The 15789-nt window shown below is 40.4% G+C and overlaps 1 protein-coding gene across 1 annotated transcript in view; it reads right to left on the bottom strand.

The window, feature by feature from the left end:
• The window catches only part of SLC44A5 (solute carrier family 44 member 5), a 371649-nt gene that overhangs the window by 154271 nt on the left and 201589 nt on the right, over positions 1–15789 (bottom strand). Inside the window, exon 2 of the mRNA XM_029226993.1 lies at positions 4063–4111. Coding sequence (XP_029082826.1) covers positions 4063–4111 — 49 coding nt within the window. The remainder of the gene's footprint in view (positions 1–4062; positions 4112–15789) is intronic.

The following is a 15789-nucleotide window of genomic DNA, read 5'->3' as shown; positions in this document are numbered from 1 at the left end:
CTCAACATCACTAATCAACAGGAAAATGCAAATCAAAACCTCAGTGAGATACCACCTCACACCTGTCAGAATGGCTATGATCTAAGACAAGAAACAAGTGTTGGCAAGGGTGTGGAGAAAAGGGAACCCTGGTGAATTATTGGTGGAAATGTAAATTAGTGCAGCCACTATGGAAAACAGTATGGAGGTTCCTTTAAGAACTAAAAATAGAACTACCATATGATCCAGCAATTCCACTTCAAGGTATTTAACTGAGGAAAATGAAAACACTAATTCAAAATGATATACACCCCTATGTTCTTTGCAGCACTATTTACAATAGCCAAGACACAGATGCAACCTAAATGTCCCTCAATATATGAATGGATAAAGAAGATGTGGTGTGGTGTGTGTGTGTGTCTGTGTGTGTAATGGAATATTACTCAGCCATAAAAGAGTGAAATCTTGCCATTGTGGCAATATTGAGAGACCTAGAAGGTACTATGCTAAGTGAAATAAGTTAGAGAAAAACAAATACCATATGATTTCACTTATATGTGGGATCTAAGAAACAAAGGAACAAACAAAACAGAAACAGACTCATAAATACAGAGAACAAACTGATAGTTGCCAGAGGGGAGGGGTGTGGGAGGACAGAACAAAATAGGTGAAGGGCATTATGGGGCACAAACCTCCAGTTATAAAAAAGTCACAGGGATATAATATATACATAGGGAATATAGTCAATAATATTTTTACTTTGTATGGTGATGGATGGTAACTAGACTTACTGTGATCATTTCATAATGAATAAAAAATATCAAATCACTATGTTGTATACCTGAAAGTAACATAATATTGTATGTTAATTATAACAATAAAAAATGTTGAATCACAGAGTCATAGAATTTCAGAATTGGAAAGAACTCAGAGGTCATTTAGTCTAACTCCTTTATATGAAAGAATCCCCTCTACAACATCCCTAATAAACTCCTCTTCATTCTCTCCTTGAATCCCTTCATGATAGTGAGTTTAACCTCTCCCCGATGCCTCAGGTAAAAATAAATGCATCTTATTACATTCCAGACAGATTTTCCACCTTCTATAATAGTAGTTGTTTTCAGCATTGTGAAACCTACCAGTTTGATTAGTCTGAGTCATATGTCTTTCACCTACTTTCTGTGTAGATAAGGGGAAAAAGTCAATTATGGAACATCCAAGGTTTTCATTTCTATTTACCTGTCCACCTATATGCTGCCTCTTTTCAGAATGAATATAAATGAAATGACTTAAAACTGGATGCAATAGCATTATTAAAATAGAAATAGAAATTCAAAGTTCCGAAAAGAAATGCTTAACTCAAAGGCTAATGTAGTTGCTGGCATTGAAATTAAATGTATCAGTGGGCTTTCTACAAGTCAAGACAAAAGGAGAAACAGTGGATTACAGTTCTCCTTATCTAACAGGAGAAAGTATATTAACTCTCCATTAAATGAAAATTTTTCTTAGTTCTAAAATTATAAGAGAATTTCTCATGTAGAACCTTCTAAAAGAGATTTATTTTTTAGTTTTCTATGTGCATTCATTTTTGCCCTCTAATGTACCGCCAAGAACAGTGCTGAGCAGCCCTTAAACTTTTACAAATCTCACCTCAATCCAATGCTAAAATTCTGTTGAATATAGGGGACAAAGCATAGGCACTGGATAACTATTCTTTCAAAAGGGGCTATCAAAATCGCTGTTTGGGGCTTCCCTGGTGGCGCAGTGGTTGAGAGTCCGCCTGCCGATGCAGGGGACATGGGTTCGTGCCCCGGTCCGGGAAGACCCCACATGCCACGGAGTGGCTGGGCCTGTGAGCCATGGCCGCTGAGCCTGCACGTCCAGAGCCTGTGCTCCACAACGGGAGAGGCCACAACAGTGAGAGGCCCGCGTACCGCAAAAAAAAAAAAAAAAAAAATCACTGTTTGTTTTTTTTGGGTCAACACTACGGGGCAATAGCTTCCACACGTCCGATTCTTATCTTAGTAGATGGGGACAAATGAGAAACTGAGTTAATCTCTCCTGTGGCATTACCATCATTCCTTCACATCTCCTGGAAACAACTGCAGTTGGGTCATCACTACGCACAAAACGATGTCCTTGTAAACTGAGAGAGGTGTACAGAACATGGTGATGATGAGCAGACAGTGCTGTGAGGGTCTGCCGGAATATCTGATAAGATTTTGGATCTCTCAGAAGGAAAGTGACATTATGCAAGCAAAAAATGTTATAGTAAGCAAAAGGTAATGTGAAGAGGGTGGGGTTTCTCACTTGCTCCTTAAACACCCCAATTATTTTCCCAGGAAAGGCATTATAGACCCCTGCAGCCTGAGAATTTACCAATGGGCCAAACTGTGTCTTCCTATAGTTAAGCCCCTGTGGTTTTACAATACTTCTCTCCATTCTTGGATTGAAGATTTGGGGGGAGGGGTATGTATACACAATGACCATTTCACCTTTGAAGGCCTTTGTGGTACCTAGGACATCACAAAAGGTCCTTAGTAAAAATAAATTATTCTCTTTATCACAGTTGTTTAGACTTTACCTGGACTGTGTGGTTCCATCACTAAATTCTAAATAACTGAAGACAAGAGATTTCACCTCCCTGCCCACACCTACAGCCAGCCAGACTGAGCTCTGCTTTCTTCTCTATGGCTAGAAAAGGCACATCTGTAATCTGTATTTCATCTGTCCAAATGTGGCACTTCACTTATTATTATTGTTGTTACTACTATTGAATCCAGATTATATCTAGAGGTCCCTTGAGGCCAATAAGCTAGATTCCGTTCATACAAATTAGTTATTATAAAATGAATCCAAGTACAATAAAAGTAACCTCCATATCAGATGAGGCTATTTGTACACTGGACAACAAAATGTATTCATGGTGCTACCATGGAGAGAATGAGAGAGATTTCAGACTTACTCTAAAGAGGGCATAGGTACACCTTTGAAAGAGTAACCCAAACAAATGACTTGGCTTCTTACAGAATTAGAATAAACTAGATACACACTTGTTTAAAGCTGGGATATTATAGAGGCATAACAGTAATGCCAATACACATGCTGATGGCTGGCAAGTGCAAATAAGCATGTTGATCACTATTTCACATCACAGTTTATTATGACATGCAACTGCCAGAAATTAAAGTCAACGCTAAGTGGAAAAACAGCTACGTACAGCTTAATCTTCTCCTCATTTTTAGCCATTCTACCCTACAAACCCCTTTTTGATGAGCAGGAAGCCTGGGAATAGAGGGTACAATATAATAATAAAAGAGGCCTCTGAATTATTGGATACTTTTTTTTTTCTCTTTTTTGTGGTACGCGGGCCTCCCACTGCTGTGGCCTCTCCCGTTGCGGAGCACAGACCCCGGACGCGCGGGCTCCAGCCGCTGCACGGCATGTGGGATCCTCCCGGACCGGGGCACGAACCCGCGTCCCCTGCACTGGCAGGCGGACTCTCAACCACTACGCCACCAGGGAAGCCCCTATTGGATACTTTTTAAACGCTATGCAACCTTGCAGGAGAAGCACCAGTTAAGACAAGTACACACTTCCCTAGAGCATTTTAAAATATCCTAAAGCATACGTGATGAATTGGTGAATGTTTGCCTCTCAGAAAGCTCTCTGCTTTGGGAGGCTGAGTAGCACAAATACCCTGTGTGGAAGAAGTTGGCATAGCAACTCTGCACTTGCAGTGGTGAATCAGCGTAAACGGGTGCGTAAGACAGCTACTGGAATGTGTTTACTTCTCCACAAAGGGGGTAAATCTTATAAAGCATTTTTGGCTTCTCTTTATCAGAAATAACAAACCCTTCAGTCATAAATTAAGGCAGTTCACTTGCTGAACAGGACAAGATATTTATGACTCATGGAAAGATTTATTACCTGTACCCTGTATAAATTAGGTGACATTTAGGCTAAAAATAAGTCATTTTCCCCTCACAGTAGACACAATTCTCCATTGACCGGAAAATGATACCAAAAAATAAGCTTTCTGTGTTGGTTAAAAAATACATTCCAGAGAAAAGAATTGCTTACCTGTTGACAATGGGCCCCTTGAAATGTGGGTCATGTATCCTTGGATCACCTGCATTTAAAACAAAGAACTTGCTAAGCATATAAGCCAATGAAATGGCAAATAAATACATATAAAATATTAATAAAGGAAAAATCTATATCTTAGCTAGTCCACTGCTCAGTGCAGTGTTGAACTCATTCTTTGGTCCAATGAAACATCAGTATGCCTTGGATACAGCTGTCAATCATTTTCCCTCTCTCCAGCTAGAAGCAAGTCTGGGAAGAGTTGTTAAGGACCATAATTCTTAGACACACTGTGTACACATCTCCCACAGTTCTAAGCAGCAACATTATAGACTGCAGCCAGGAGAACAAAACTTGAAGCCTTTCCAGTCTGCAAAAGCACATTCTACCATCTGCCATTCCCAAGTATTGCTGTGTATTTGTGAGGTGCACAGTATAATAGAGATGTCTGCTTATCCCAGTTCTCCCTTTCCTCTCAGTAGATGAGACTTTCCTTCGAGAAGCTGGAAAACTAGTCACTGTTGGCCTCTGCCATGTTGGCTATATGGTATATACAAATCATTATTATATTATACAAATGTTATTTTTGTTTTTTTTTTTTTTTTTAGATCTACTGGCAGACTTCATGCCATTTGAAGGTGGGCCCTAGTCATTTACTCTTGCGTCATGATTGCCATATATTTCCCTTGTCTTTAAACAGTACAAAGTAGACACAGAATGGCCTTTCCCTCACTTGTACTGGGTAGGCCCAGTAACAAGTTCTGTAGAATTATTTCTGGCCAAAGGTTTATGTTTTGCAATTCTCAATCCCCGACTCTTCTTCCCCAGCCTAAGGACTCCTGCTCTCTTCCTCTAGGGATTTGTCCCTGTAAGAAGGCCTAGTTCTGATTTAAAGACAGAATCAAAAGGGACTGGCAAAAAGAGGCCTGTGTGTCAGCAACCTGACTCAGCCTGTTCTCAGTGGGGAAATCAGACCTGAGGACTCAGAAACCTCTTCAGTGTAATCACAGGCTGAGGGCAGAACAACAGGAACGTAAGGACAGACTTGCAACAGAAATACCAGAGCCAGTCAGTCAGCAAATATTCATAAAGCACCTATTACATGCTGAGAGCTCTAAGGGGATACAGAAGATCTATAAAGCATGGTCCCTGTCTTCGAGACCTTACAGTTGGTGGGGCAAGATCGACATATTGATTCCTTCAACAAATATTTGTTGAGAATCTTCATATATCAGGCCCTGTGTTGTAATACATGAACAATGAATATACCTGTATAAAATGATTAATCAAGTACTAAATTATATATAACGGCCTGAAGTGCTACAAGAGTTCTGAGAAAGTAGGCTTCATCAAGGACTAGAGCAGTCAAAGGGGTTTCATTCAAGAAGTGAGATTTTTGTGAAAGACTGGAACAAAACAAAAGGGAAAAGAGAAACATTCTGAGTGAGTGAAACTAGAATTCTGTTAAATTCAGTAACTATGTATTGATCGCCTGTTATGTGCTCTGCATTAGAAGAAGCACTGCAGGGGATACAAGATTTAGTGAAACATAGTCTCTGCCTTCAACAGGCTAACAAAGTGGTGAAGCAGGGAGAGAAGTAAGAAAAGAACACAAGTCGTTATCAAATAAGGCAGAATGTGATATCATAAGAGGGGTTACAAGGAAAGCGTTAGGAACGTTCTAAGGAAGGAAAGGTCACATCCAGTTGAGATTAGTAAGGAAGGGTTCCTAGAGCCACAGTATCTTGAGATGGACAAATAAAGTTTAGAGATGTATGAAGTCACAGAGTTAGGAAAGAACAGCATGTTTGCAGGAATGGTGAAAAGATCAGCCTGAATGTAGTCATAGATAATGGAACAGGAGGAGGAAAACATAAAGCTGAATAGATACTATGGAACCAGACTACAGAAAGCCAAAAAAGCCAGGGATGTAAGTTTTTTTATATATCCTAGACCACAGGGAGTCATAGAAGGATTTGGAACAAAGGAAGGACAAGGTAGAATCAGGGCTTAATTAAGGAAGAGCAATCTGGTGGCCGTATATAAGTTGTATCACAAAGTGCAAAGTCAAGGGGACCAACCAGGAGTCTATTGCTGTAATAGAGGTAAAGTCATGTGAGCCACGACCCAAATGGTGGTAGAAGTAATGGAAAGAGAGATTCAAGGTTCATCACAGAGCAGTCGTGTGTCTTACAGGTTAGGAGCAATGGCTCTGGAGTCAGACTCCCTGCTCTCTATCACTTACTAGCAGTGACCCTAGACAGATCATATCACTTCTTTGAATCTCAGTTTCCAAATTTGTATATGGGGATGATAATAGTACCTAAGCCAGAAAGACGTTATGAGGATTACATGAATTAATACCTGTAAAAGTGCTTAAAACAGTGGCTGGCACTTAGTAAGCCACCAATGAATGTTCATTCTTAGTCACAGAATTACATGAAAAAGATAAAAAGCACTTGATGAATGGTAAGACTTAGGGTGTAAAAGAGAGAAGTCAAAAAAGGTGCCAAACAAAGAGATTTCAGACCTAGAAATTGTGATTCTCAGTCACTTCTGGTCTTTATCTCAGTTTAACGAAATGTTGATGCTACTAAAACAGATGGGAATGTTAGCAGGTGGAAGAGGTTATACAGTTGTTATAAGAAAAAGAGCATGAGGTTGATTTGGCTCTTTTTGAATGTGAAGTGACATCTAACTGAAAGTCCAGTGTTCAACTGGAGTTCAGAAACTGAAGTCTTGTGGGGAGGGAGAGGGATGGACTGGGAATTTGGGGTTGGTAGATGTAAACTATTACATTTAGAATGGATAAACACCAAGGCCCTACTGTACAGCACAGGGAACTAAATCCAATCTCCTGGGATACACAATAATGGAAAAGAATATTTTTTAAAAAAAGAACGTCTAGGGGAGGAGCTTCAAGATGGCAGAAGAGTAAGACGCGGAGATCACCTTCCTCCCCACAGATACACCAGAAATACACCTACACGTGGAACACCTCCTACAGAACACCTATTGAACGCTGGCAGAAGACCTCAGACCTCCCAAAAGGCAAGAAACTCCCCACGTACCCGGGTAGGGCAAAAGAAAAAAGAATAAACAGAGACAAAAGAATAGGGACGGGACCTGCACCAGTGGTAGGGAGCTGTGAAGGAGAAAAGGTTTCCACACACTAGGAAGCCCCTTCGCAGGCAGAGACTGCGGGTGGTGAAGGGGGAAAGCTTTGGAGCCGCGGAGGAGAGCGCAGCCACAGAGGTGCGGGGGACAAAGCGGAGAGATTCCTGCACAGAGGATCGGTGCCGACCGGCACTCACCAGCCCCAGAGGCTTGTCTGCTCACCCGCCGGGGCGGACGGGGGCTGGGAGCTGAGGTTTGGGCTTCGGAGGTCGGATCCCAGGGAGAGGACTGGGGTTGGCTGCGTGAACACAGCCTGAAGGGGGTTAGTGCGCCACGGCTAGCCGGGAGCGAGTACAGGAAAAGGTCTGGAGCTGCCGAAGAGGCAAGAGACTTTTTCTTGCCTCTTTGTTTCCTGTTGCACGAGGAGAGGGGATTAAGAGCGCAGCTTAAAGGAGCTCCAGAGACGGGCGCGAGCCGCGGCTGAAAGCGCGGACCCCAGAGACGGGCATGAGACGCTAAGGCTGCTGCTGCCGCCACCAAGAAGCCTGTGTGCGAGCACAGGTCACTACCCACATTCCTTCCGGGGAGCCTGTGCAGCCCGCCACTGCCAGGGTCCCATGATACAGGAACAACTTCCCCGGGAGAACAACGGTGCCTCAGGCTGTTGAAACATCACACCGGCCTCTCCCAACACAGGCTCAACTCTGCATTCCATACCATTCCCTCCCCAGGGCCTGAGCGAGCCACAGCTCCCAAATCAGCTGCTCCTTTAACCCCGTCCTGTCTGAGCAAAGAACAGACGCCCTCAAGCGACCTACACGCAGAGGCGGGGCCAAATCCAAAGCTGAACCCCAGGAGCTGTGCGAACAAAGAAGAGAAAGGGAAATCTCTCCCAGTAGCCTCAGGAGAAGCAGATTAAATCCCACAATCAACATGATGTAGCCTGCATCTGTGGAATACCTGAATAGACAACGAATCACCCCAAATTGAGGACATGGACGTTGGGAGCAACGATATGTATATTTTCCCCCCTTTTACTCTTCTTGTGAGTGTGTATGTGTATGCTTCTGTGTGTGATTTTGTCTGTATAGCTTTGCTTTTACCATTTGTCCTAGGGTTCTGTTTGTCCGTTGTTTTGTTTGTTTCTTTTTCTCTTCTTTTTTAGTACAGTTTTTAGCTCTTGTTACCATTGGTGGATTTGTTTTTTGGTTTGGTTGCTCTCTTCTTTCTTTTTCTTTTTCTTACTTTAAAAAATTTTTTAACAATTATTTTTTATTTTCATAACTTTATTGTATTTCATTTTATTTGATTTCATTTCATTTCAAATTATTTTATTTTATTTTGCTTTATCTTTTTCATTCTTTCTTTCATTTTTTTCTCCCTTTTATTCTGAGCTGTGTGGATGGCAGGCTCTTGGTGCTCCACCCAGGGGTCAGGGTGGTGCCTCTGAGGTGGGAGAGCCAAGTTCAGGACACTGGTCCACCAGAAACCTCCCAGTTCCACGTAATATCAAACAGTGAAACCTCCCACAGATCTCCATCTCAATGCCAAGGCCCAGCTCCACTCAACGACCAGCAAGGTACAGTGCTGGACACCCTATGCCAAACTACTAGCAAGACAGGAACACAACCCCAATCATTAGCAGAGAGGCTGCCTAAAATCATAATAAGGTCATGGACACCCCAAAACACACCACCAGATGTGGACCTGCCCAGCAGAAAGACAAGATCTAGCCTCATCCAGTAGAAAAAAGGCACTAGTCCCTTCCACCAGGAAGCCTACACAACCCACTGAACCAACCTTAGCCACTGAGGGCAGACACCAAAAACAACAGGAACTACGAACCTGCAGCCTGAGAAAACGAAACACCAAACACAGTAAGTTCAGCAAAATGAGAAGACAGAGAAACACACAGCAGATGAAGGAGCAAGGTAAAACCCACGAGACCTAACAAATGAAGAGAATATAGGCAGTCTACCTGAAAAAAGAATTCAGAATAATGATAGTAAAGATGATCCAAAATCTTGGAAATAGAATGGAGAAAAAACAAGAAACGTTTAACAAGGACCTAGAAGAACTAAAGAGCAAACAAACAGTGATGAACAGCACAATAAATGAAATTAAAAATTCTCTAGAAGGGATCAATAGCAGAATAACTGAGGCAGAAGAACAGATAAGTAACCAGGAGATAAAATGGCAGAAATAACTATGGCAGAGCAGAATAAAGAAAAACGAATGAAAAACATTGAGGACAGTCTCAGAGACTTCTGGGACAACATTACACGAACCACCATTCGAATTACAGGGGTCCCAGAAGAAGAAGAGAAAAAGAAAGGGACTGAGAGAATATCTGAAGAGATTATAGTTGAAAACTTCCCTAATATGGGAAAGGAAACAGTTAATCAAGTCCAGGAAGCACAGAGAGTCCCACAGAGGATAAATCCAGGGAGAAACACGCCAACACACATATTAATCAAGCAATCAAAAATTCAATACAGAGAAAAAATATTAAAAGCAGCAAGGGAAAAGCAACAAATAACATACAAGGGAATCCCCATAAGGTTAACAACTGATCTTTCAGCAGAAACTGTGCATCCAGAAGGGAGTGGCAGGACATAATTACAGTGATGAAAGAGAAAAACTTACAACAAAGATTACTCTACCCAGCAAAGATCTCATTCAGATTGATGGAGAAATTCAGACCATTACAGGCAAACAAAAGTAAAGAGAATTCAGCAGCACCAAACCAGCTTTACAACAAATGCTAAAGGAACTTCTCTAGGCAGGAAACAAAAGAGAAGGAAAAGACCTACAATAACAAACCCAAAACAACTAAGAAAATGGTAATAGGAACATACATGTTGATAATTACCTTAAATGTAAGTGGATTAAATGCTCCAACCAAAAGACATAGACTGGATGAATGGATACAAAAACAAGACCTGTATATATGCTGTCTACAAGAGACCTACTTCAGACCTAGGGACACATACAGACTGAAAGTGAGTGGAAGGAAAAAGATATTCCATGCAAATGGAAATCAAAAGAAAGCTGGCATAGCAATTCTCATATCAGACAAAATAGACTTTAAAACAAAGACTATTACAAGAGACAAAGAAGAACACTACATAATGATCAAGGGATCAATCCAGGAAGAAGATATAACAATTGTAAATATTTATGCACCCAACATAGGAGCACCTCAATATATAAGGCAAATACTAACAGCCATAAAAGGGGAAACTGACAATAACACAATTAGTGTAGGGGACTTTAACACCCCACTTTCACCAATGGACAGATCATCCAAAATGAAAATAAATAAGGAAACACAAGCTTTAAAAGATACATTAAACAAGATGGACTTAATTGATATTTATAGGACATTCCATCCAAAAACAACAGAATACACTTTCTTCTCAAGTACTCATGAAACATTCTCCAGGACAGATAATATCTTGGGTCACAAATCAAGCCTTGGTAAATTTAAGAAAACTGAAATCGTATCAAGTATCTTTTCCGACCAAAACGCTATGAGACTAGATATCAATTACACGAAAAAGGTGTAAAAAAAACAAACACATGGAGGCTAAACAATATACTACTTAATAACCAAGAAATCACTGAAGAAATCAAAGAGGAAATCAAAAAATACCTAGAAACAAATGTCAAGGAAAACTAGGGCAAAATAAAACGGGATGCAGCAAAAGCAGTTCTAAGAGGGAAGTTTACAGCAATACAATCCTAACTTAAGAAACAAGAAACATCTCAAATAAATAACCTACCCTTACACCTAAAGCAATGAGAGAAAGAAGAGCAAAGAAAACCCCAAAGTTAGCAGAAGGAAAGAAATTATAAAGATCAGATCAGAAATAAATGAAAAAGAAATGAAGAAATGATAGCAAAGATCAATAAAACTAAAAGCTGGTTCTTTGAGAAGATAAACAAAATTGATAAACCATTAGCCAGACTTATTAAGAAAAATGGGAGAAGACTCAAATCAACAGAATTAGAAATGAAAAGGAGAAGTAACAACTGACACTGCAGAAATACAAAGGATCATGAGAGATTACTACAAGCAACTATATACCAATGAAATGGACAATTGGAAAAAATGGACAAATTCTTAGAAATGCACAACCTTCCGAGACTGAACCAGGAAGAAATAGAAAATCTGAACAGACCAATCAGAAGCACTGAAATTGAAACTGTGTTTTAAAATCTTCCAACACAAAAGCCGAGGACCAGATGGCTTCACAAGCAAATTCTATCAAACATTTAGAGAAGAGCTAACACCCATCCTTCTCAAACTCTTCCAAAACACAGCAGAGGGAGGAACACTCCCAAACTCATTCTATGAGGCCACCATCACCCTGATACCAAAACCAGACAAAGATGTCACAAAGACAGGAAACTACAGGCCAATGTCACTGATGAAAATATGTGCAAAAATCCTCAACAAAATACTAGCAAACAGAATCCAACAACACATTAAAAGGATCATACACCATGATCAAGTGGGGTTTATCCCAGGAATGCAAGGATTCTTCAATATACGCAAATCAATAAATGTGATACACCATATTAACAAACTGAAAGAGAAAAACCATATGATCATCTCAATAGATGCAGAGAAAGCTTTTGATAAAATTCAACACCCATTTATGATAAAAACTCTCCAGAAAGTAGGCATAGAGGGAACTTTCCTCAACATAATAAAGGCCATATATGACAAACCCACAGCCAACATCATCCTCAATGGTGAAAAACTGAAAGCATTTCCACTAAGATCAGGAACAAGACAAGGTTGCCCACTCTCACCACTCTTATTCAACATGAAAGTTTTAGCCACAGCAATCAGAGAAGAAAAAGAAATAAAAGGAATCCAAATTGGAAAAGAAGTAAAGCTGTCACTGTTTGCAGATGACATGATACTATACATAGAGAATCCTAAAGATGCTACCAGAAAACTACTAGAGCTAATCAATGAATTTGGTAAAGTAGCAGGACACAAAATTAATGCACAGAAATCTCTGGCATTCCTATACACTCATGATGAAAAATCTGAAAATGAAATTAAGGAAACATTCCCATTTACCACTGCAACAAAAAGAATAAAATACCTAGGAATAAACCTACCTAAGGAAAGAAAAGACCGGTATGCAGAAAATTATAAGACACTGATGAAAGAAATTAAAGATGATACAAATAGATGGAGAGATATACCATGTCCTTGGATTGGAAGAATCAACATTATGAAAATTACTATACTACCAAAGCAATCTACAGATTCAATGCAATCTCTATCAAACTACCAATGGCATTTTTCACAGAACTAGAACAAAAAATTTCACAATTTTTATGGAAACACAAAAGACCCTGAATAGCCAGAGCAATCTTGAGAAAGAAAAATGGAGCTGGAGGAAGCAGGCTCCCTGACTTCAGACTATACTACAAAGCTACAGTAATCAAGACAGTACAGTACTGGCACAAAAACAGAAATATAGATCAATGGAACAGGAGAGAAAGCCCAGAGATAAACCCATGCACTTATGTTCACCTTACCTTTGATAAAGGAGGCAAGAATATACAGTGGAGAAAAGACAGCCTCTTCAATAAGTGATGCTGGGAAAACTGCACAGCTACATGTAAAAGAATGAAATTAGAACATTCCCTAACACCATACACAAAAATAAACTCAAAATGGATTAAAGACCGAAATGTAAGGCCAGACACTATCAAACTCTTAGAGGAAAACATAGGCAGAACACTCTCTGACATAAATCACAACAAGATCCTTTTGGATCCACCTCCTAGAGAAATGGAACTAAAAACAAAAATAAACAAATGGGACCTAATGAAACTTAAAAGCTTTTACACAGCAAAGGAAACCATAAACAAGACAGAAAGACAACACTCAGAATGGGAGAAAATATTTGCAAATGAAGCAACTGACAAAGGATTAATCTCCAAAATTTACAAGCAGCTCATACAGCTCAATATCAAAAAAACAAACAACCCAATCCAAAAATGGGCAGAAGACCTAAATAGACATTTCTCCAAAGAAGATATACAGATTGTTAACAAACACATGAAAGAATGCTCAACATCATTAATCATTAGAGAAATGCAAATCAAAACTATAATGAGATATCATCTCACACCATTCAGAATGGTCATCATCAAAAAATCTATGAACTATAAATGCTGGAGAGGGTGTGGAGAAAAGGGAACCCTCTTGCCCTGTTGGTGGGAATGTAAATTGATACAGCCACTCTGGACAACTGTATGGAGATTCCTTAAAAAACTAGAAATAGAACTACCATATGACCCAGCAATCCCATTGCTGGGCATATAACCTGAGAAAACCATAATTCAAAAAGAGTCATGTACCCCAATGTTCATTGCAGCTCTATTTACAATAGCCAGGACATGGAAGCAACCTAAGTGTCCATCGACAGATGAATGGATAAAGAAGATGTGGCACATATATATAATGGAATATTACTCAGCCATAAAAAGAAACGAAATTAAGTTACTTGTAGTAAGGTGGATGGACCCAGAGTTTGTCATACAGAGTGAAGTATGTCAGGAAGAGAAAAACAAATACCGTATGCTAACACATATATGGAATCTAAAAAGAAATCATTCTGGTGAGCCTAGGGGCAGGACAGGAATAAAGTTGCAGATGTAGAGAATGGACTTGAGGACACGGGGAGGGGGAAGGGTAAGTTGGGATGAAGTGAGAGAGTAGCATTGACATATATACACTGCCAAACGTAAAACAGATAGCTAGTGGGAAGCTGCCGCATAGCACAGGGAGATCAGCTTGGTGCTTTGTGTCCACCTAGAGGGGTGGGATAGGGAGGGTGGGAGGGAGACCCAACAGGGAGGAGATATGGGAATATATGTATATGTATAGTTGATTCACTTTGTTACACAGCAGAAACTAACACACCATTGTAAAGCAATTATACTCCAATAAAGATGTTAAATTAATAATAAAAAACAGAATGTGTATATGTGTATAACTGAGTCACCTTGCTGTACAGCAGACATTGGCACAACATTGTAAATCAACTCTATTTCAATTTTAAAACTTTAAAAAACACTGAAGTCTTGGGTCAAATCTTGAGATAAACATTTGGCAGTCATAACGTTACCACATGAAAAGTGATAAATTTTCCATAAAGAATATCAGGATCTGTTGTTATAATGACAATAGCAGTAACATTTAATACGTTTTTAGCATAAAATGTTTAATACATTTTTAGCACTGTACTAAGTGCTCTTATGCATTATTTTGTTTACTTTGAAAAAATAACCTTATTGTGTAGGTAGACTGGAAACCATTATTAGCTTCACTTTACATATGCAAAAAACCAGGTATAGAGAGGCTAAGGACTGTACCCACTGTCACCCAGGTGGTAAATAATGCACCTGGGAGCCACACTCATCCCTGTCTCGTTGCAGCAGAACAGACCCCTGTTGGTCATACCCTGCAATGCCAGCATCGGTTCCTACTCCGGGGGAAGTGAGTGAAAGCCTTCCTGTTTGAGACAGTCTGTATATCCTTCAGTTCTCTGACACACAGTCAGCTTCCTTTCTGACTGCTTGTCTGGCTCTGCCTCAGGGCGACAAATACATTTCAGGGTATCTTGTCACCCCTTCTCTGGGAACTGACTTCCTCTGCAATCACAGGCATGGTCTCTGACTGCCAAGTTTCTCCCATGTGCCTGCTCCTTGGCAATCAGTGACTAGACCTGGTTTGGACACTAGACCCAAACTAGGCCAGTCATTTCTGGCCACTCTATCCCAGGAATTAGAATTAGAATAGACAGTGAGTTAGTCATCAGGAGATCAGAACTGCAAAATATAAAGCTTGAAGACCAGAGAAGCAGAGAAAGCGAGCTTTCAGAAAGAAATTACTGAAGCAGATGTACAAGGAGAAGCGAAGATGGAAATCCTGATAGACTTCAGCTTCCTGTTCCAGTCCCTACCTGAGACCTGGGGTTAAGTTTTGTGAGATACTGTATCCTTATACTGAAGTCCTTTTTCTTGCTTTTTGCTAGGTACAGGCAACCAAGGAGTCGCACTAATACACTCACTCTCTTGACCTGACTTAGGGTTTCAATAACTCATTTTAACAACATTATTATATCGTTGCAATAAAAAGGTGGTGGGGATTCAAGGATGACTTCTGGAGACTAAGTCTGCTTTCACAAATCTCACAGTTGAGTAAGAAATATAAGCTCAAGACTATAATATCAACACTGGTGTTAAGAGCCATGATAGAGACATGCAGAGGGTGCTGTGGAGCGCAGAGGGGGTCATGAATGGATAGGTCTCTCCTGCTCTTGACTGACTCTGAACTTGGGCTCTACTTCCCACCAGGTCTCTGGCCCCTGTGCTTTTTGACTTGGATCTTCCACTCTGATGTGGAACACTAGTGTCGATATTCTTGCTGGTTCCAGATTTCCAACCCCAAACTGGCTGAACAACTAAAATATCTCGAAAACTTTGGCGCGGGACCTGGGGGGAAGTAGAGCCCAAGTTCAGAGTCAGTCAAGAGCAGGAGAGACCCAAAACACTAGACGGGGGGGTGGG

Source organism: Monodon monoceros, unplaced genomic scaffold (assembly GCF_005190385.1).
Source record: "Monodon monoceros isolate NGI ecotype Baffin Bay Population unplaced genomic scaffold, NGI_Narwhal_1 Super_Scaffold_18, whole genome shotgun sequence".
Lineage (NCBI taxonomy): Eukaryota > Metazoa > Chordata > Mammalia > Artiodactyla > Monodontidae > Monodon > Monodon monoceros.
This window is presented reverse-complemented; position numbering and strand designations above follow the sequence as displayed.